Here is a 19,860-nt window from a genome sequence, read left to right as displayed (position 1 = left end):
TCAAAAGGAGCTGGAGCCAGTATGCAAAACAGCTGTAATGGTCTGAGCAGATTTATTGACAGTGAATAAAGGGCACTAAGCCCAAGCCAGGGCCTGGGCCTCTTGTGCCAAGAGGGCAGGGGGCCTATGGTGCTATTGCTTTAGGGGCCCACCAAGGGCAGGGGCCTGCTCCCAGCTGCCACGCTCTAGCAAATGGAGCTAGGTGATGGGGAAGGGGTCAGGCGGCCTGTTGGCAGGCAGGGGAAGTGAAAGAGACTGAGGGACGGGGGTCCCTCAGCCTGAGACCATGCAACTCCAGGTGGAAGTAGAGCTGGTTCCTCAGCTGGGGATAGTGCTGTCCAGTGAAGAGGAGGGCCTTCATGCCCACCCACCCCTGGCCCTGCCAGCTGGTATTCCATCAGCACAATGAAGAAGGAGGCTTGAAGGAGAGGAAGGGTAACAGTGTTGTTTCCTATTCAAGCTGTGTCTCAGCTTTTTCCCAGGGGCTACAGGACCTTCCCTATCTCCTGGGGCACATGCCCACTCCCCACCACTAAACCAAAGAATGTGTAGCAAAGGCCAACCCTGGGAGTGCAGAGAGCCAATGGGCTTAGGTAGTTTAAGTAGAGGGTGGGAGGATGAGATTATATGACTTTGGGCCCAGGCAGACTCACCTCACACACCCCCTGTGCCTCTTGGTGGGGACACCTATGAGAGAGAAATGGTCAATAATGGGAGAACAGGATGTGGGTCATATCAGTGACACCTCCCCCCACAACCCAGGGTAGAAGGCAATAAGAGCTAAGCCCACCATAGCCCTGCCCATGTCTTCATACCTGGTGATCTGTGGTGTCCAGTTTGCTTGGCTGTCCAACTGCCTCTCGACTGGCCAGTCCTGGGCTTGGGCCCTTCCCTCCAGCCCCTAGCATTGGCTCTGCAGAGGCTCTAGGGTTGCCCTCAAGTGTACAAGGGACTAAGCTACTGTCTCTGAGTCCTCCATTCTGCACTGAGGGACTGGCATGGGCCAGGGGCTGTGGCCTCTCAGGGGGCAGGCTCTCAATGGCAGGTGTCCCTGCCCTGGGCTGCCCTCCCCCAGACCCCTGACTACCCCCTATGTCCTGCCCTCCACCAGACCCCCAGCTCCTGTCCGTGGGAGAGCCATCACGATGCTCATGTAGTCCATAGCGCTTCTCTATGTGTGTCACCCGGAACCTGGGAAGGGAGAGAACACTGGGGCTTAGGACCACAACTCAGAGGCTGCTTGGCTTCCCTTCAGCTAGGGGCATCCTGGGTTTCATAGCTACTTCCTTCTAGCCAAGGGCAGGGGAGACCTCCCCAGATTGTGGGGCATATTGCATAGCCTGACTACTGCTGTAGTTCACAGTCTAGGAGAACAGAGCTGGGGACCATCTTTGGAATCAGGTGCCTGATCACGGGGGCTCCCACCTCAAACCCCCTTTCCCTGGGGCTTTCTATCCCACCTGCCCACAGAGAACACAGTGGTCTCCCCAGGCCGGGGGCGGCTCTTTCCTTCCTTGGAGCGTCCCTGACGGACAAGTGGGGGCCTCTTGTTGCGGCTACAGTGGATACAAGGGGCAGCAGACCCCAGATGCACTGTGTGATGATGGGAAGGGGCTCCGTCCTGCAGGCTGGAGGTAGCATCCATGCTGGACAATAGGGAAGAGGGGAGCAGGAGTGACATTACCATTTCCTTTCCTGTTCCATTTGCTCCTGTCCTTTGTGCTTCTTAAAACATCAGATGCCTCACTTTCCCCAGGCCCCAACACTCTGTATTTATCTAATAAATGCAATATTGAGATGTTAGTGATCATGTGTTCTCCTTCCCAGGGTCGTTTGCTATAAAGCGGGCAATGTTTAACCCAAAAGAGTAGCACAAGGGATGAATGTTAGGCTTGATGATATCCAGATGGGAAGTATAATTTGAAGGAACTCAGATTCCTACAAAACTTCTTCCTTCCTATAGGTTAGTCAGCTTTGCTTTCCCCCTGCCCAAACATGCGAAGATATTGGGAAAGGATTGTGCTGGAGGAGAGGGTACTCTCCAAAGCAAGCTAAGTCATGCTGGCCCTTGTTTCCAGCTCACCTGGACAGCTGCACTGTCCCTTCTCCTTCACTGTCCCCCAGCATCTCCTTCAAGGCCTCAGCATTGGCTGGGAGGAGAAGAAAGAGGGAGTCAGTGGAGGTGGAGGTCAGGGCAAGAGAAAGTTGAGTGAGGACTGGGGAGGGGTGTGGGGCTGGGAGAGCAAAGGGCCAGCCTACACCCACCTTCATTTTGGATGATGCAGCGAACAATCCTCTCTACTGTGTCCTCATTCATGTCATCGTCCTCAGCTGAAGGATGAGAGGTTGGCAAGGAAGCAGGAAATGAGTCAGCTTTGGGTGGACATTACCTGGTGGCTTCTGTGGCTTATTGCTCAAGACCTATCCCTTTGTCTGTTTGCCATCATGCTGCATGTTAGGATTTCAGGAGTCAGGGCAGTAAAGATGGGAAAATAAGTGGGAGCCCAAGACAACCAACAATGGGCCCTTCCCACCCATCCTGCCTTTTCTAGCCTTGCTTTCAGGATGGTGTCATCCCACTTGCAGACTCAAGAAAGCATCATTAAGCCTCCCTGAACGCATGGTAAGAGTTTGGCCTGGGTCTCTTGGCCAGGAAGGCAGAAGGAGGTGTGAGGTGAAGGGTATGGGAGAAAGGTGACTGAGCCAGGTTCTGGGTTCTTCACTCACGGGGCTGGAGCTGGGCATCATCAGGCTCCGAGCCCCTCGACGTGCGGCAGCGGTAGCCCTTCTTCTTGAGCACGTGGCAGATCATGAAGCCTACAAGGCCCATGAGGAAGAAGACCAGCACAAGCAGGAAGAGCATGTACAGCCCATGTTGGGGCGGCTCCAGGTTAGGCTGTGGTTCCGACATGAGGCCCTGGGGGGCGAGCGCGGGCCAGGGCGCCTTGTGGGGTTAGGGGGCTGTAGCTAGGGACGGGGGGAGGGATAGGAAATCGGTCCTCAGGACCCAAAACCAGCAAGCCTCGGAGGTCCGGCCCCACCCCCCTACCCAACCAAGGAGCTGTCCGTGTCACGGGTGCTGGTCCGGGGCAGGGGTGCCAGAAGGCGGCTGCGCAAGCCCTCTTCCACGACCCTGATCCTGCTTCCCAGACGCCCAGAGCGTTCCCCTTTCCAGCTTGTCCTGCGCTTCCGTCCCTTCCAAGGACACTGCAGAGAGAGATGGGACGGAATTCTCCGGCGGTCGGCTCAAGAATCGTGCTTGAGTCAGCGTCCGCACCTCCTCCGCGCCGGCCTGAGCCAGGCCTCTGCAACCCCCTCCCCTGCCTGTATTCCCGCACAACGCCACCCCTTTGGGTTCCTCCCATCCAGACCACCTGGCCCACTCGGTACCGGTGGTTTGGTTCTGGCTCCGGCTCCAGATCGGGTTCCTGTTCCAGGGGCGTCCTAGTCCGGCTCGGGGCCCCCGACGCCCTCCCGGTGCTCATCCCTTGCTTCCTCCCCCTCCCCCCTTCGCCGCCTCACCGGCTCCGGGCTGCGGCTGCAGATACCGGTGCCGCGGCAGGCGGGGGGAGGGAAGGATGAAGAGGGATGCGGGCTGGTTGGGAGCGGCGACAGGCTTCGGACAACTCCGACTGTGGGAAGGGGAAGGAGATGGGGTGGGGGTGGGGGCGCCGCCGCAGCCGCCCTAGGTTCCCAAATGCTTTCGCCAGTCGCTAGCCCAGGACTAGGGGGCGGAGCGCAGGTGTGCGGGGCGGAGAGCGAGAGCCTTGCGCGCTTTTGAGCGCAAATGTGGTGCGCGCGTGACTGCGCCGCCCCCTCCCCCTCCTCGGGGGGAGTGTGCGGCGCCGAGTCTGGGTCCGGGTGGGGAGGACAGGCAGTCAGACGAGAGTGCTCTCCACAAGTCTATCCGGCACTCCTGGCGCGGCTCCTGCCCTCAGATGCCTCAGCCGAGTGGATAGCCGGGAATCTTCCCAGTGGGCCGGGAAAAGCTGGCTTTCTGCACCCGAGAGGGACGGAGTGGCTGGTTCTCCGGAGTCTCCTAGGCTGGTGACCACGGCCTGAGCCCCGTTTGGGGCAGGTGACTGGACTAGATGTCTCAGCTTCCCGAGGATTTGGCCCCCGCCGGGAAGGAAATGACCCTAGCATCCTAGGACCTATGCTACGCGTCCTCCGCAAAGCCCAGGCGCTCACGCTCCAGAACCTAGAAGGGCGAACCAAGCGAGGGGCGGAACTCCGCAGGGGGCGTGGCCAGGAGGCGGGTCGTGGGTTTCCCGGTTCCGCAGAGGCAGGCTGCGTGCTTGCGCAGCACGTACGAGCGGGGGTGGGGCAGGCGGCCAGGCGGGCTGCAGTAGCGCGGGGCCTGGTCCCGCCGGCACCATGGCCAAGACCGTGGCCTATTTCTACGACCCTGACGTGGGCAACTTCCACTACGGTGAGGGAACAAGGTTGTACGCGAGGGATTTCTGGACGCGGAAGTCACGAGGAGGGGGCTACAACTCCAGCGACGGGAACTGACGAACTCTCTTCTCCCACCCGCAGGGGCAGGGCACCCTATGAAGCCCCATCGCTTGGCATTGACCCATAGTCTGGTCCTGCACTACGGTCTCTATAAGAAAATGATCGTGAGTCCTAGCATCGCTGCTGTGTTTTGAGGGTGGGGTCGAGCTGGGCGGCTCTAGGATAGGTGGGCTGCACTGAAAGCACAGTGTGCGACCTGCCTTTGGGGTGGGGAGGAGGCTGGATTGCCGGAGTTAGGAGCACCAGCGGTAAGCAGTGTTGGTGGGTGGATCCACCGACTTCATGGGAGTTACTTTATCACCTTAGGTCGCTAACCTTTGACCTCAGGTGAACCAACCTCTGCCCTATGGTGAGGGTGGAGTGGGGCCGGTTTAAAGGCAGATGTTTTCCTCCCCACCATCTTGGGGTGTAGGCAGTCCTGTGGCTTTAAGAAAGAGAGAGGGGCTGGATCACTATATCTGGATGTAAAGCGTTCCCACCTCTTCTCCCCCACCTCTCTGCGCCTCCAAGGAGCTAGAGCTCCAGAGAGGACTCTGCAGGCCTGTGTGCAAATATGTATATATGTGTGGAAGAGAGCAGATGTCCTGGGTATTTCCTTATCAACTTAGAATGCCTGCATACAGTTCTATTTAATTGCTACCCAATCCTCTTGTCTCCCAGATATGCACTTGGGACAGATAATCTCCAGCTTGGAATTTATAGTTGTGATAGGCGATTGTAACAGTTAGGTTTAGCCCTCTTGGGTCACAAGGGGAATTAGACAACAGTACCAATGAGTGTTCCTCTCTGTTTGTGCTGTCAAATGGTTATAGAAAAGACTGAGGTGATGTTAGTGCACGATTCTATGAATCCTTTGAAGTTGTTTGCTGGTATATACCTGTGTGCATTTTCTGGGGAGAGAACCTTTTTGTTCTTGCCCAGTTTCTAAAGAACTGCATGAATCCCTCAAAAGCTAACTAATCTCTGGCTTAATACCTTGGCACCTTGATTTTTAATTAGAAGGTTGTCACAAATCCCAAATTACTTAACTCCAAAATTAAGAACTCTGAGGAGAGAGGGCGGAATCAGAGCCAAGGGGAGGAGATGAGTATGGAAAGAATAAAAAATAGGAGCTCGAAAGAACAGCGCAGGTGGATCAGGGCTCAGGGTTGATAAGGTGGGAAAGATTGGGCTGAAAGTGGGAAGAAGGCAAGTCAGCTGGTCTTTAGGAGGCTTGATCTTAGTACCCCAGCTGGCTAATCAGAGCCTCTCATCTTTGCTGATGTTTGCTTCTTATAATAACAAGGATTGAAGGGGTGAGGGGACCACTGCCGTGTGTTGTTTTGGACAGTCTGCGAGTCTGGGGTCAGTGTGGGGAGTCTAATCCCAATGAATGAGACTGACCTTGCCTCGGTTCACCTTATGTTTTCCATCCCGAGGTCTTCAAGCCATACCAGGCTTCCCAGCATGATATGTGCCGCTTTCACTCTGAGGACTACATCGACTTCTTGCAGAGAGTCAGCCCCACCAATATGCAAGGCTTCACCAAGAGCCTTAATGCCTTCAACGTGGGCGACGACTGGTGAGGGGAGGCCTGGGATTTTTAATGCCAGCCATTTCGAGGAGAATGCTTGAATGAGGTCTCCTGGCAGCAGTGGGAATTATGAAGGGGGTCGTATTTGCCAGTGAAGCATCATTTACTCGTTTGTTTTTTCAACAAATATTTATTGGTTGTTTGCTTTAGGCCAGGCCCTGTGCTAAGTAGTGGCAGTGCAATAAGACACACCAAGAAAATTTTGATATTATAGTTGTGCTAAGTCCTGTGAAGGAGAGGTATGTGGCCAACTGTGAGTGTGTATACTTGGGAGAATTAACCATTTTGGGTATGAGATGGTCAGTGGAGGCTTCCTAGAGGAAGTAATGGAGATTAAGCTGAGATCTGAATAAAGAGTAGGAAGTAATTAGGTGAAAGGTGGCTGGGAGGACAGAGGGGAGGGCAGGAATGTCAGTGGGTATAGGAATAATGTGTTGAGGGTCTGTACAAGGTTGGTATGTCATTTGAGAAACAGAAAAAAGATCAACCACAGTTAATGAAGAAAAGAGTGATCTGAATCAAGGCTAAAGAGATGCTCAAGGCCTCTGAATAGTAAATATTATGAATTGAGGCTCTTACCCCTAGAGTGGAGGGAAATTATCAAAGTGTTTTAAAAGCAAGAGAGTGATTTTCACAGAGAGAGGTTTACATTGAGCTTTTCATACAAAGAAGATTCAGAGTTAGCTCCTTTGGGGAAGGCAGTGGATAACAAAGATAAGCCATGATCCCTGCTTACATTCTTGTATATATTCATGAAAATGTAGTGATTATAATAGCTCCCATTTACTCAATTTATTTTTAAACTTTTTATTAGGAAAATTTCAAACATTTCTGAAAGACTAGTACTGTAAATTTCTGTATATCCATCACCACCTGCAACACTTATAAACAAATGGCCAGTCTTACTTCACCTACCTCCCAGATCATTTTAAACCAGATCTAACATTTTTGAAACTGTAAATACTTTATTGTGTATCTCCAAATGATAGTCTTAAAAAAGAACCATACACACTTGAGTGCCTGGGAGGCTCATTCGGTTGAGCATCCAACTCTTATTATTAGCTCAAGTCATGATCCCAAGGTCTTGGTATCAAGTCCCATGTCGGGCTCTGCATTGAGCATGGAGGCTGCTTCAGATTCTCTCTCTGCCTCTCTCCCATGCTCGTGTGTGCTCTCTTTCATGCTGTCTCTCTCTCTCACTCTAAAAATTAAAAACAAAAGAAAACAAAACCTGCCAATACACATTATCATTATCACTCCTTAACAGTAATTCCTTAATATCATTATATATGCAGTCAGTATTCTGATTTTTCCAACTGTCTCCTAAACTTTTCTTTTTTTGCAGTTGATTGTATTTGGTTAATACATCTCTTAAGACTTTTAAACTGTAGTGTTTTCCTCTGTACTTTGAATTTATTTCTTGCGGAAACCAGGCTGTTAATTTGTAGTGTCCTACAATAGCCACTATTTATTGAATGCTTACTCTGCTATTCTCACGTTTGCCGGTACATCCACTTAATTCTCACATCAACAGTGAGATGTTATAGTCTTTTCCCTTAAGTTAGGCATAAGGAGACCACAATTTGAGATTTACATAAGTAGCCTAAGGCACAAAACTGGTCAGTGGAAATGGCAGGATTCAGATCCAGAGCCCAGGTTTTAAATACTTAAGTGTTCCCCAAAAGGTCGTGCCAACAGAAACACTGAGCTGGAAGATAGAAACCAACTCCTTATGCTGGCATTTAGCACCTTCCCAGGCTTATCCTTACGCCCCTGCTTCCATTGAATTCCTTCCTGGAATTGTTCCTCTTTCAACCTCTCCAAGGCCTTCCTGGTCTTCATACAGCTATGAAGCCTCATACCACGAAGCCTTTCTTAACCACACCAGGTGCAAAGTTCTGTCCTGTACACACTGCCCTGGTCATTTGGTGTTTGATCTATGCTGTCCTGGGAGCTTCCTTGGTTTTTTGTTATTGCTGCTGCTGTTGTCTCCGAGCTCACTTTATACGTGTCTGACAGAATGCAGTCACCCTCAGGCCACAGCTAGGGCTGTAACCGCTCCCTGTGTAGTTAGGGAATACTACCACTGGGCCCTTTGCACTGCGGTGGTTGTTCTCTTAAACTTGAGCTACAGTCCCATTTATGTGTGTATTTCAGATAAGAATCAGGGATTTTCACTTTTAATTAATTTCTGATTGTTTTCAAAGTGATCTACTATAAAAAGCCTAATTATACTGCAAGGCTTTTTTTTATGGTTTATTTATTTTTGAGACAGAGAGACAGAAACAGAGACAGAGCACAGTGGGGGAGAGGCAGAGAGAGAGGGAGACACAGAATCTGAAACAGGCTCCAGGCTCTGAGCTGTCGGCACAGAACCGAACGCGGGCCTTGAATGGAAGAACTGTGAGATCATGACCTGAGCCGAAGTCAGACGCTTAACCGACTGAACCACCGAGGTGCCCCTGCAAGGCTTTTAATGTGGGGAGAAAAAAGCAGTCCCAAATCTATCCCTCACATCCACAGATCCCTCTCCCCAGTGGCAGCCACTTTCAGGTCCTTAGCTATTTCTTCTGATATTTACCTTTGAATTTAAAAGAACTGATTCTAATCTACTATTGTTCCTAATAATCTATAATAAATAATGCCTACTTTGTATCAGGTACTTTTTGTTTTTTACATTTATTTCTTTTTTGAGAGACAGAGCACAAGTGGGGGAGGCCAGAGAGAGAGAGGGAGAAACAGAATCCAAAGCAGGCTCCAGGCTCTCAGCTGTCAGCACAGAGCCCGACATGGGGCTCAAACTCAAACGGTTGAGATCATGACCTGAGCCGAAGTTGGATGCTTAACCAACTGAGCCACCCAGGCACCCCTGTCAGGTACTTTAAATGCTTCACAGGCTTCAGCTCATTTAATCTCATCAATCTCTGTGAACCAGGGCCTGCTATTGTCTCCTTTTTACAGGTTAGGACACTGAAGCACAGAAACTTTATTTTTTAAATTTAATTAATTAATTAATTTAGAGGAGGAAAGAAAGCAGAACGTTACATAAGTAGGGGAGGGGCAGAGATAGAAGGAGAAAGAGAGTGAAATCATGACCTGAGCTGAAATCAAATCAAGAATCAGAGGGGCACCTGGGTGGCTCAATCAGTTGAGCTTCCGACTTCAGCTCAGGTCATGATCTTGCAGTTTGTGAGTTCGAGTGCCACATCAGGCTCTGTGCTGATAGCTCAGAGCCTGGAGCCTGCTTCGGATTCTGTGTCTCCCTCTCTCTCTGCTCCTCCCCCGCTGGTGCTCTGTCTGTCTCTGTCTCTCAAAAATAAATAAATAAACGTTATAAAAAAAATTAAAAGAAAAAAAATCAAGAGTCAGGTACTTAACTGTTGGAGCCATCCAGGCGCCTCAGGCACAGAAACTTTAAACGGCTTGCCCAATCTCATGATCATTACTAAGTGTTAAAGAGCCAAAGTTTGAACCTAGGTAATCTGGCTCCAGAATCTGGTCTCTTAAATCACGCTACCATATTACACTGCCTGTCATAATATGCTTATATTGCTATTTCTTCACTTTTCAACTTCAGGTGTTTTCTCTTAAACTCTTAGTATGGGAAATGAGAATTTAGTCTCCTCATACCATCACCCTGGCTTCCCCTCTCCTCCCAGCTTCACAATATAGTTATATCACTATTTTTATTAAATAAGTATTCTATGTTTACATCGTTATAACTTTGAAAAATTCATTTACCAGAGAGTGAAATAGTATAGCAGTTTAATCTTTCTATTTGTACACCTTATTGTTTTTCCAGGGGTCGATGATGGCATTGTTTCTTCATTTGCTCAGTTTTCTAGGTATCAGTTGTGAATTCTTCCCAGAACCTTTGAGAAATTATAAAACTCCATACACTTCTTATTTTCGTAGTCAAATGTATCAGATGAACAATTAGTTTTTGAGAACTAAAACTAGGGAATCTTTTTTTTAATTTTTAAAAAATGTTTGTTTATTTTTCAGAGGGGAGGGCAGAGAGAAAGGGAGACAGAATCCAAAGCAGGCTCCATGCTCTGAGCAAGCTGTCAGCACAGAGCCTGATGCAGAGCCCAAAGTTACAAACTGCAAGATCATGACCTGAGCTAAGGTCGGACGCTTAACCAATTGAACCACCCAGGTGCCCCCAAAACTAGGGCTCTTTTAAGCCTTTCCTTTTTCATAAGTCAACTTTATGAAGGTAAATTTGCATACAGTAAAATTCACTTTTTTTTTAAAAGTTGGTTTATTTATTTTGAGAGCGAGCGAGCAGGGGAATGGCAGAGAGAAAGAATCCCAGGCAGGCTCTGTGCTGTCAGCACGGAGCCTGATGTGGGGCTTGGTCACCCAAATTGTGAGATTATGACCTGAGCAGAAATCAAGAGTTGGACACTTAACTGAGCCACCCACGCACCCTAAAATTCACCCTTTTTAGGTTTGTAGTTTCGAGAGTTTTAACAATATGTATCAAGGTGTAGATTATTTCCATTATTCCACAAAGGGCCCCTGTATTCTTTTACAATCAATCTCTTCTTTCCAGCTTAGCTGCAGGCAACTACTGATCTGTGGTCTGTCCCTATATTTTGCCTTTTTTAGAGTGTTATATAAATGGAGCCATATAGTATATAATCTTTTGTATCTGATTTTAAGCTTCTCCTTTTTATGAAAAAAAAAAAAAAAAAAAGGATGGTAATCATTATAACTAACATTTATCAACTTACCGAGTACTAGGTACCACACACTTTGTTAAAGGCTTTCTGTGGATTATCCTTATTACTTTTTCAGGCCTATGAGAATAAATACAGCTTTTTCTTAAAAATGTGTAATTCCAAAGAATATTATTGAATATTGTGTTAAAATATGATACGCATAAAAGGATCTTTTAAGAATAGCAAAGTTTAGGGGCGCCCAGGTGGCTTAGTCGGTTAAGTGTCCGACTTTCGCTTAGGTCATGATCTCGCAGTTCGTGGGTTCGAGCCCTGCGTCCAGCTCTGTGCTGACTGCCAGCTCAGAGCCTGGAGCCTGCTTCAGTCTGTGACTCCCTCTCTCTCTGACCCTCCCCTGCTCATGCTGTCTCTCTCTCTCTCTCCTAGAAATAAATTAAAAAAAAAAAAAAAAGAATAGCAAAGTTTATATTCTCTCTCAATTTATTTCCTTTTTGGTGTGTTGCTTAAGTACCTAGAAGCTGCCTACTTTTCTCCCCAACCAGGATACAAACTCCCTGACAGAGTTAAATGTGTTTTTACTTCCCATCCAATGGCTTGCACAGGGCTTGGTACACGGCTTGGTCCAAAATATTTGTTGAATAAATTTGCACATAACTTGGGTGCATGGGGGGGTGGGGAGAAGTTTATTAAAGAATGGAGGTTGGAGGGGTTTGGAATCAGGGGAGAGGTGTAGGAAGGGTCTGGATGGAGGTAAAGGGCTGTGACTTGCTTCTCTTCCCTGCAGCCCAGTGTTTCCCGGGCTCTTTGAGTTCTGTTCCCGTTACACAGGCGCATCTTTACAAGGAGCAACCCAGCTGAACAACAAGGTGACCATGGCCCTGAGTCCTGTTCTCCCTATCCTGTGGGTCCTTATGCTCAACCTCAACCTGAACCTGAGCTTCCAGCTTTGGGGATGGGCAAGGAGGACTGTGAGTTGGGTGTGTTTGTCTTTCAGATCTGTGATATTGCCATTAACTGGGCTGGTGGTCTGCACCATGCCAAGAAATTTGAGGTGAGTGAAGAGATGATGGGGGAGACAATGACTGCCCTAGGGTAGGTGGTCAGGATGACAGTAGGGGGCAGCTGGGTAGAGGAATCGTTCCTTTCTTTGTAAGACCACTGTCTCACTATAGGCCTCTGGCTTCTGCTATGTCAATGACATTGTGATTGGCATCCTGGAGCTGCTCAAGTAAGTAGCCTGGGAGGAGCTGGAGGGACTTGTGAGACCTGTGGCTGAGGAGGTCTCTCAGACTGCCCTGGCCCTGACCCTGGCCTCCACCCCCATACTAGCTTCTCCACAGTTCGTAATGCTTTACTCAGACTTCCTCCTCTGTGTGATGGTGCAAACTCCCTGCTGCCTGCTCACATTTCAGTCTTCTCTGCACATCCCTCTCCTGTCCCTGCCTCCAGGCTGGAGCCCCAGGGTTGCCCTTAGGGAACTGGTGGCATTAGGTTTCAGGTGACTTGGGCTGAAGCAGACTCTTCATAATTCCAGACCTTGTTTTGGGAGGAGTGCGTCGGGCGGTTTTCTTGCTGGGGTTCCACTCTACCTCAGACCCTGGCTTGGCCCTCATTCCAGGTACCACCCTCGGGTGCTCTACATTGATATTGACATCCACCACGGTGATGGAGTTCAGGAAGCCTTCTACCTCACTGACCGGGTCATGACAGTCTCCTTCCACAAATACGGAAACTACTTCTTTCCTGGCACAGGTATGGGAATAGGGATGACCGTCCTCTTTGCTCCCTCAGCTCTCTACCATGATGGCCTCCTGCTCAACCTTCAGGTCTTGGCTCAGGTGCCCTCTCCTCGGAGAAGTCTCTCCTGACCACCACAGTTAAAAGTAACCCCTCCTTCCCCTCTACTCTGTCACATCCCCGTGCTTGCCTCTCTCAGAGCACTCACTGCTATTTGTATTTGTTGCGATGTTTTGTTTTGTTCACTGTCTCCCTCCTCATCATGCCCACCTGCCAAGAATATAAGCTTGGTGGGGTTTCATTCATTTCATTAGTTCTCTTTACTGCTAGATCCCCAGCACCTAGTACACAGGTTGGCTCATAGTAGGCCCTCAAATATTATTTGTTGAATGAATGCAAGCCACAAGAGGCGAAGTGGCTCTAGGGAGAATGTGGTAGAGGGACATAGATGTAGTGAGAGACCCTCAGGGTACAGGCTGGGGTTGAAGCAGCTGGGTTGTGAGTGCCCTCTGTGGGTGGCTCCCATCTCCTACTCTCCGCTTCCCTATAGGTGACATGTATGAAGTTGGAGCAGAGAGTGGCCGCTACTACTGTCTTAATGTGCCCTTGCGGGATGGCATTGATGACCAGAGTAAGTATTGAAGTCTTTTCCCTGCACACTAGACCTCTTCTTTCTCTCCTTGAATTAACCTCTTCTGCCTGGTATTGTCTGCTATTGGGCCAGGTGTCCTTAAGGATGAATGGCCTTCAGAGGGACCATGAACCCCCCCGGAAATTGTATGCAACATGTCATGTGTAGGTGCATTTTTCTGGGAAAAGGGTCATTAGCTTTCATCAGTCACTCAAAGGGGTCTGGGACCCCATTCAGAAGTTCAGAACCAATGATTTGGTTCTTAGGGCTGCCCCTTTTCCTGGGCTACATGCTCTCTCAACCCCCTTTTTCCTTTTGTTCCCTGTCTCCCCATCCCCTTGGGGTGCCAGGTGCCCATCTTTGGCCCTCTCCCAGGTTACAAGCACCTTTTCCAGCCGGTTATCAACCAGGTGGTGGACTTCTACCAACCCACATGCATTGTGCTCCAGGTAATACTGTCCATGCCTCCTCAAGAGGGCTCTACCTGGGCTTCGGGGAAGAGAGCAGGGAGGAGGGGAGCCCTGGCATTGGTCAGGGAAGGGAAGTGAAGAACATCTGGGACATTCTGATCGGTTATCTCACTGCAGCTGCCTGGGGTTTTGCTTTTTGCAGTGTGGAGCTGACTCTCTGGGCTGTGATCGCCTGGGTTGCTTCAACCTCAGCATTCGAGGGCATGGGTGAGATTTGTTTTCCTTCCCCGCCCCCAGGTTTTCAAGTGTCTTTGGGCCTCAGTACATGAAGTGAGGGTAGGTGGCAAATGGGCCATAGGAAGAATAGGGAGAGTCACTCCCAAGCAGTGAGAAGGGCCCATGCAGAGGCATGAGACAGGGAAGAACTGGTGTAGCGGAGGAGATGAAGTCACAGCAGTGAGGCAAGAACACAGAGAGCAAGCTGGAGGCGGTTTGACTTGAGGCCTGAGAAGTTAGCAGTGACAAGGTTTTACAGAGCCCTTACCTCCTGGTAAGGAGTCTGGATTGTATTTCAGATATGATGGGAAACTGCTGGAAGATCTTTAAACAGGGAAGTGACATGATCCAAGTCAGGTTTGAAAGCGACTGCTCTGATTGCTGAATGGAGAAAGGATTGGGTGGGGGTCAGGGACAGGAGCAGAGGTGGAAAGACCAGCTAGGAAGCTGTTGTCCGGGCAGCAAATGCGGTGCTTGAGTTTAGGCGGAGAAGGTGCCCAATGAGCCATACGTGATTGGAGTTCTATTTTGGAGGCTAGAACTGACAGCAGTTTCTGGGGCATTGATGAGAATAGTTGATTAACAGATGGGGTGCCAGGGTGGGTGTTGAGCAGGATGGAGGTGGGAGTGCACTTTGTTTTTTAAATTTTCATTGAGATAAAACATGTATATACTAAAGTACACATATCTCAAGAGTATAAGTCAATGAATTTCACTACCTAGATCAAGATACGGAACTTTCTCGGGGGCACTTGGGTGGCTTAGTCAGTTAATTAAGTGTCCTACTTTGGCTCGGGTTATGATCTCATGGTTTGTGAGTTTAAGCCCCACATGAGGCTCTGTGCTGACAGCTCAGAGCCTGGAGCCGGATTTGGATTCTGTGTCTCCCTGTCTCTATGTCCCTCCCCACTCACTCTCTGTCTCTCTCTGGCTCTCAAAAATGAATAAATGTTAAAAAAATTAAAAGAAGATAAGTAACATTTTCTAGTTCCCTTGTACTCCTTCCACACGATAGCTAGAGATGTACATTTTGACTTTTTGAGAACTTCTTCCAGCCATTCCTCTGGTTCCTTTTAACAGGGAATGTGTCGAATATGTCAAGAGCTTCAATATCCCTCTTCTGGTGCTAGGTGGTGGTGGCTATACTGTCCGAAATGTTGCCCGTTGCTGGTAAGCATACTTCCTGATTTTCTTCCTCCCCCTTGTCCACTGTGAGTTTGGGGCTCCCTGAGAGGTGGCCAGGTGGCCCTGCAGCCCACTTGCTCAGCTGAGCCCAGTCTGCTATTTGGTTTCAGGACATATGAAACATCGCTGCTGGTAGAAGAGGCCATTAGTGAGGAGCTTCCCTATAGCGGTAAGGACCACCCCATGATACCCCATAGCAGGAAGCCATTCTCAGAAGACCCCTGAACGGCCTGGTTTGAAGGCAGATGGGAATTTTTTTTTCTTATTATTACAGATAGGCAATTTGACACTCGAGGAGCTCTGCATACTGAACTCCTGAGCAGGGAAAAGATTGGACAGCTAATTTGCAGGGGGTTTTGATGGGAAGGATATAGGTTGGGGGATCTCAGGACCTGCTTGTCTCTGTCTGAGCCATGCCTTTTCTCCTCATCTCCCTTTCCCTGCTTAGAATACTTCGAGTACTTTGCCCCAGACTTCACGCTCCATCCAGATGTCAGCACCCGCATCGAGAATCAGAATTCACGCCAGGTCAGCAACGTGGAGAGGCTGAACACAAGGTTGGGGGCCGCCCAGGAGAGGTCCAGGATGAAATCAGAGAAATGAGAGAAGAGACGAAAGTTCTTAGTTGTCACTATAACTCTTATCAGCTGGTAGGCAGCTCGAGTTCCAGTAAAGGCAGTTGGGGTCAGGAGGAGGGATGGTTATCAGGTGGGGACTTGAACTAGTATTCAGAAAGGGATTAGAACTAGGAGTAGGGGTGAAAGGCAGCTAGAAGAGTGGGTGCTCTGGGAATCAATCACTCTTTATTCCAAATCCCCAACCAGTATCTGGACCAGATCCGCCAGACAATCTTTGAAAACCTGAAGATGCTGAACCATGCACCTAGTGTCCAGATTCATGATGTGCCTGCAGACCTCCTGACCTATGACAGGACTGACGAGGCTGATGCAGAAGAGAGGGGTCCTGAGGAGAACTATAGCAGGTCTGGGGCAGTGACTTGACAGCAGGGGCTTCCAACAGGCGTGTTGGGGAAGTTAAGAGTGAAAAAGTAAATTAGAAGGCATTAGCTTAATCGTTTCTGGCTTAGCTCCATTAGTATGCTTACTTTTTGGTCTGTTGCAATTCCACACTCTCATTTTTGTGTGTGGGTGTGCCACAAATAAGTAATTTATTGCCAGAATTTTAAGCAACACCAAAATACGTTGCATTCACACAATCCCAGACCAGTTCCACAAAGTGACCACTGTTAATAGTTTGATTTATATCTTTTCAGTTAGACCTTTTCCAGTAGATTATAAGTATACTACTCAACATGCAAATATGAACCCAAACACACATACACACTCCTTCTCAGAGTTTGTGGCATCTTTTGTTATTAAATGCAAGTTGGATTCTTCTATATAGGTTACTATACAATTTACAACTGTTCTTTTTTTTTTAACAGAAGAGTCTATCTTTCCATGTGATTATTTATACATCTGCTTCATTATTTTTTGACTGTATAATACTCCATTGTGTTGATGTAGCATAATCTAACCAAGTACCATTGATGGCATTTATATTATTTCCCATTTATTTTTACCATCACAAAGAATATGGTGATGCACCCTCTCATACACATATACATCTTTGCCTGCTTATTTGAGTGGGCTTTGTGCACTAAACTTTATATTTGCTGCCAAATTGCCTTCCAAAAAATCTGTAATGGTTTATAATCTTCCCAGCATTTTACATGCTTCTTCCAAGTTCAAAGCTGTACAGGATTGCTTACATACTCTCTAAGACCCTTTGATTTCTTTCCTCTGTTCATTTTTTCAGGTGTGATAATTATGTTTTTTTAAAAGTCTTTCTGAGATATATACTAAAATATTTACAGATGTGTTAGGGGAAAGAAGAGATGAGGATAGAGCTTTTTTTTTTTTTAATCTAAATCCCAGAATAGGCTTTTCTGAAAAATGGAGGGAAAAGACAGCAGAACCCAGAAATGCAGAAACGGATGCACTTAATGGAGAACAGATATCCTTACGTGACTGAGGGATAACCACAGCTGGATACTCACACCTCCTACGCAGTGTGAGAGGTTTGAGCTGGCCCTGAGTCTGATTGACCCTTCTCAGTCCCTTCCATAATCTGCTTCTCTGTCTTAGAGGTCAGCTTCCAGATCTCTCCTTTAGACCTGGGCTTTACTGTTGGACCTTCAGGACGGCTTCCCTCCTCCTCCATGAACATCACCTTATCCCCACTCCTGGTTGAGGAAGTATCTGAACCTCTGGCCTAAGGATTCCTTTTTAATGTATCACCTCCTTGTCAATTTCTCCAGGTCTCTGAAGCTTGACTTGTAGAATTGATTTTCTTAAAAACTTGCTTTGAAGTTACTCCTTTTGGCAAAGTTTGGCTTTTTCATCTCTGGTTCTAAAGGCTCTTATCCGGGCCTAGTCTCTATATAATACTACCCCCTCTCAACAGCCAGCAGAAGCCTCAGGCCTCTTCCTGCCCTAAGCCCTACCTCACTGTGAGACCCCTCAGCGAGTTCCTGTTCTTTGATGCCTATAGTTTCAGCTTGCATAGCACTCGCAGAATTGTAATAGGATGACTACTTTTTGTGGGTTTGCTAAACATCAGACTCAATACTAAGTGCTTTATATTAAAACATATGTATCACCATTGTCATCGTTCTTCTGTCATCAGACAACCCTAAGAGGTGGCTGTTACGCTCAAATTACCAGAGGAGGAATCTGAGGCTCAGAGAGGTTAAGTAATTTGCCAAAGGTCCTATATCTAATTAAATATCACGACTGAGAGTCAAACCTGAGTCTCTGACCCCACATCTTTAACCCTTATGTACTCAGAGGTAGCTGAGACATTGCTTACCAGGAAGAGAGGGCCTTTCTTGACTTTGTTCTCCGGCTTCTCTGTGACAACTTTCTCCCTTCTCGCTTGCTTATCAGCTGTGGACAAGGTAATTCAGTTTTCAGTTATTCATGTTCTCCCAGAGAGTAGTTTTCCAAAAAGAAAGAAACCAGTATTGAGTACTTAACTGGGCCCTGTGTTGCTTTCCCTTCCCTTTCCTCACTCTCGTGCTTACACCTCTCCTTTCCATTGCTTTTAGAACAAAATCCCATTCTTTGATCATGGCTTTAGAAAGCCCTGCGTGCTGGTGTTTGCCTGTTTCCGTGGTCTCATCTGTAACTGCTCTCCTCCCTGCACGCTGCTCCCAGCTGTCCTAGCCTTCGTGCTCATACTGGAATACAGCAATCACCCTCCACCTGATAACACTGTACTTGGTTTTCTGGCAGCTTGAAATGAGCTTCCTCAGATCTTTGCCTGGCCATCTCCTTCTCAGACTTGAAGCCTTACTTTTCAGCTGTCTCTAATAATTCTGCCTGAACTTTACTCTTTTTTTCCCATTCATTCTCTGTCAGATCCCTTTATTTCCTTCTTTTCAGAGCACTTTCCACCATGGGAAATTATCATCTTTATTTGCTTACTTTTTAGTTGTTGTCGCTCTTGTTTATAAGTTTTTTAAGGATAGGCAGAAATTGTATCGAACTTCTCGTCTGCTGTATTGCTGTGGCTTATGATGGTGGCTGGCACAGAGTAGTCTCTCATTAAATGTTTATTGACTACATGGATGGGTGGAATGGATCACTACCAGTCTCTGCCAACAGGAGAGGAGTGGTTCCTTGACAAAAGGGGCCTAAGACTTGGCTCCAGAGAGGGTGCCAGTGTCGGGGAAGATGAGAACTTGGGGAATAGAACTCTGACCTCTCTCCCTTGCTTTGCAGGCCAGAGGCACCCAATGAATTCTATGATGGAGACCATGACAATGACAAGGAAAGTGACGTGGAGATTTAAGAGCAGCTGGGCTTGTTATATCCCAAGGAATTCCTTTTTACCTCTTGTTTGGGCAGGAGGAAAAAGGTGTGGCGCCCACAGCCCTGGATGGTCACCTTCAGAGCTTTTACCAGTGCTGGAGGAGGGTTTAGAGACCACACCTGGTTTTTGAACCAACTATCCCCTTTACTCTGTTTCCCAAGGCCTGACAATGGTACTGATTAGGGATTGGATTGGGGACAAGGATAGCTTCCCCTAGGACATCTTGGGCAATGGGCCCTAGAGGCCGGTCCCAGCCACTTTGGCCCCCTTGTTCCTTCCCTGTTTCCCTCCAACCCAGAGACTTTTAGGGATGAAGGTGTTAGACAGGAGTGAAGTTACCTCTGACTTCCTCCTTTCGTGGTTTCTCCTACAACAAGCCTTGTTTTCAGTGCAGGTGAAGAGTCAGGGATTTTAGAGGGCTCTGGCTCTCTAACAACCTTAACCCCAGATGATGGGAAATATGGTTTCGAATCCGGGGAGGATGTGAAAATGTCCCTTTCTAACTTTTGGCTTTATGTCCATTTTACCACTGTTTTTATCCAATAAACCAAGTTGGTATTTTTTGTACCTTTTGCTTCCTGGGAATATTTTTAATTCTAGCTAGCTGCCTATGTGTGAAGGGAAAAGATATGGGGGTCATAATGTATATCATAAAAATCAAAGTTAACATTTATTCAACACTTATGGTAGGTCCTGTGTGTGCATTCTACGTGGATTATGTTACTCATATATAGGGAGTTGATAGAGCATTCTTGTTAAGAGTTAGACAAACCTGACCAATTACTAGTTTAAGAGAGGGAGAAGATGACTCCAGCTTTTTGAACCTGGGTGTTTGGGATGGTAATGCTATTTGGTGAAGATACACTGAGATAAAGCCTCAAGTGCTTAGCATGGTACCTGACATAGTGGTTGCTTATATTAACTGTCTTGGTGAGCATGATGCTAGATACCATAGTAGTCACAAATGTG

The 19,860-nt window shown here is 47.9% G+C and overlaps 2 protein-coding genes across 6 annotated transcripts; one reads left to right on the top strand and one right to left on the bottom strand.

Moving 5' to 3' along the window:
• Positions 1–35: 35 nt before the first annotated feature.
• On the bottom strand, positions 36–4,182 carry RELL2 (RELT like 2). Of its 2 annotated transcripts, none has more exons than XM_039236221.1 (9): positions 3,391–4,182; positions 3,050–3,207; positions 2,728–2,967; positions 2,266–2,331; positions 2,084–2,150; positions 1,461–1,646; positions 816–1,191; positions 654–687; positions 36–418 (listed from the first exon to the last, which is right to left on the bottom strand). In XM_039236221.1, exons 3-8 carry the CDS (start codon positions 2,909–2,911, stop codon positions 655–657), a joined length of 912 nt encoding a protein of 303 aa, XP_039092152.1. In that variant the 5' UTR covers positions 2,912–2,967; positions 3,050–3,207; positions 3,391–4,182; the 3' UTR covers positions 36–418; position 654. The 2 variants fall into 2 exon arrangements, with proteins under 2 accessions (XP_039092152.1, XP_039092153.1); XM_039236222.1 differs by having other exon boundaries at positions 2,728–2,917.
• HDAC3 (histone deacetylase 3) lies at positions 2,605–19,458 on the top strand. 4 transcript variants are annotated; one of them, XM_039236220.1, is made up of 15 exons: positions 2,605–2,623; positions 4,540–4,622; positions 5,937–6,079; positions 11,561–11,642; positions 11,771–11,827; positions 11,949–12,004; positions 12,395–12,528; positions 13,064–13,144; positions 13,520–13,593; positions 13,757–13,821; positions 14,911–15,000; positions 15,126–15,184; positions 15,464–15,543; positions 15,840–15,997; positions 18,801–19,458. In XM_039236220.1, exons 2-15 carry the CDS (start codon positions 4,554–4,556, stop codon positions 18,868–18,870), a joined length of 1,218 nt encoding a protein of 405 aa, XP_039092151.1. In that variant the 5' UTR covers positions 2,605–2,623; positions 4,540–4,553; the 3' UTR covers positions 18,871–19,458. The 4 variants fall into 4 exon arrangements, 3 of the variants coding, with proteins under 3 accessions (XP_039092151.1, XP_039092148.1, XP_039092149.1); XM_039236217.1 differs by lacking the exon at positions 2,605–2,623 and adding an exon at positions 4,157–4,445; XM_039236218.1 differs by lacking the exon at positions 2,605–2,623 and adding an exon at positions 4,330–4,432.
• Positions 19,459–19,860: the final 402 nt, after the last annotated feature.

The sequence above is a fragment of the Hyaena hyaena genome, unplaced genomic scaffold (genome assembly GCF_003009895.1).
Source record: "Hyaena hyaena isolate Hyena2069 unplaced genomic scaffold, ASM300989v1 scaffold_107, whole genome shotgun sequence".
Classification (NCBI taxonomy): domain Eukaryota; kingdom Metazoa; phylum Chordata; class Mammalia; order Carnivora; family Hyaenidae; genus Hyaena; species Hyaena hyaena.
Note: the sequence above shows the minus strand (reverse complement) of the source record. Positions and strands in the feature narration are given on the sequence as shown.

What these genes read in the sequence shown, in the direction of transcription:
- RELL2 (XM_039236221.1), bottom strand. Translation starts at nt 2,911, where the DNA reads ATGTCGGAACCACAGCCTAACCTGGAGCCGCCCCAACATGGGCTGTAC. An exon ending in CTGCATCATCCAAAATGAAG is followed by an intron (nt 2,151 to 2,265) that starts GTGGGTGTAGGC and finishes TTCTCCTCCCAG; the next exon opens with CCAATGCTGAGGCCTTGAAG. An exon ending in TGGACACCACAGATCACCAG is followed by an intron (nt 688 to 815) that starts GTATGAAGACAT and finishes TCTCTCTCATAG; the next exon opens with GTGTCCCCACCAAGAGGCAC.
- HDAC3 (XM_039236217.1), top strand. Translation starts at nt 4,157, where the DNA reads ATGCTACGCGTCCTCCGCAAAGCCCAGGCGCTCACGCTCCAGAACCTA. An exon ending in GTCTCTATAAGAAAATGATC is followed by an intron (nt 4,623 to 5,936) that starts GTGAGTCCTAGC and finishes TTCCATCCCGAG; the next exon opens with GTCTTCAAGCCATACCAGGC. An exon ending in TGAGGAGCTTCCCTATAGCG is followed by an intron (nt 15,185 to 15,463) that starts GTAAGGACCACC and finishes TTCCCTGCTTAG; the next exon opens with AATACTTCGAGTACTTTGCC.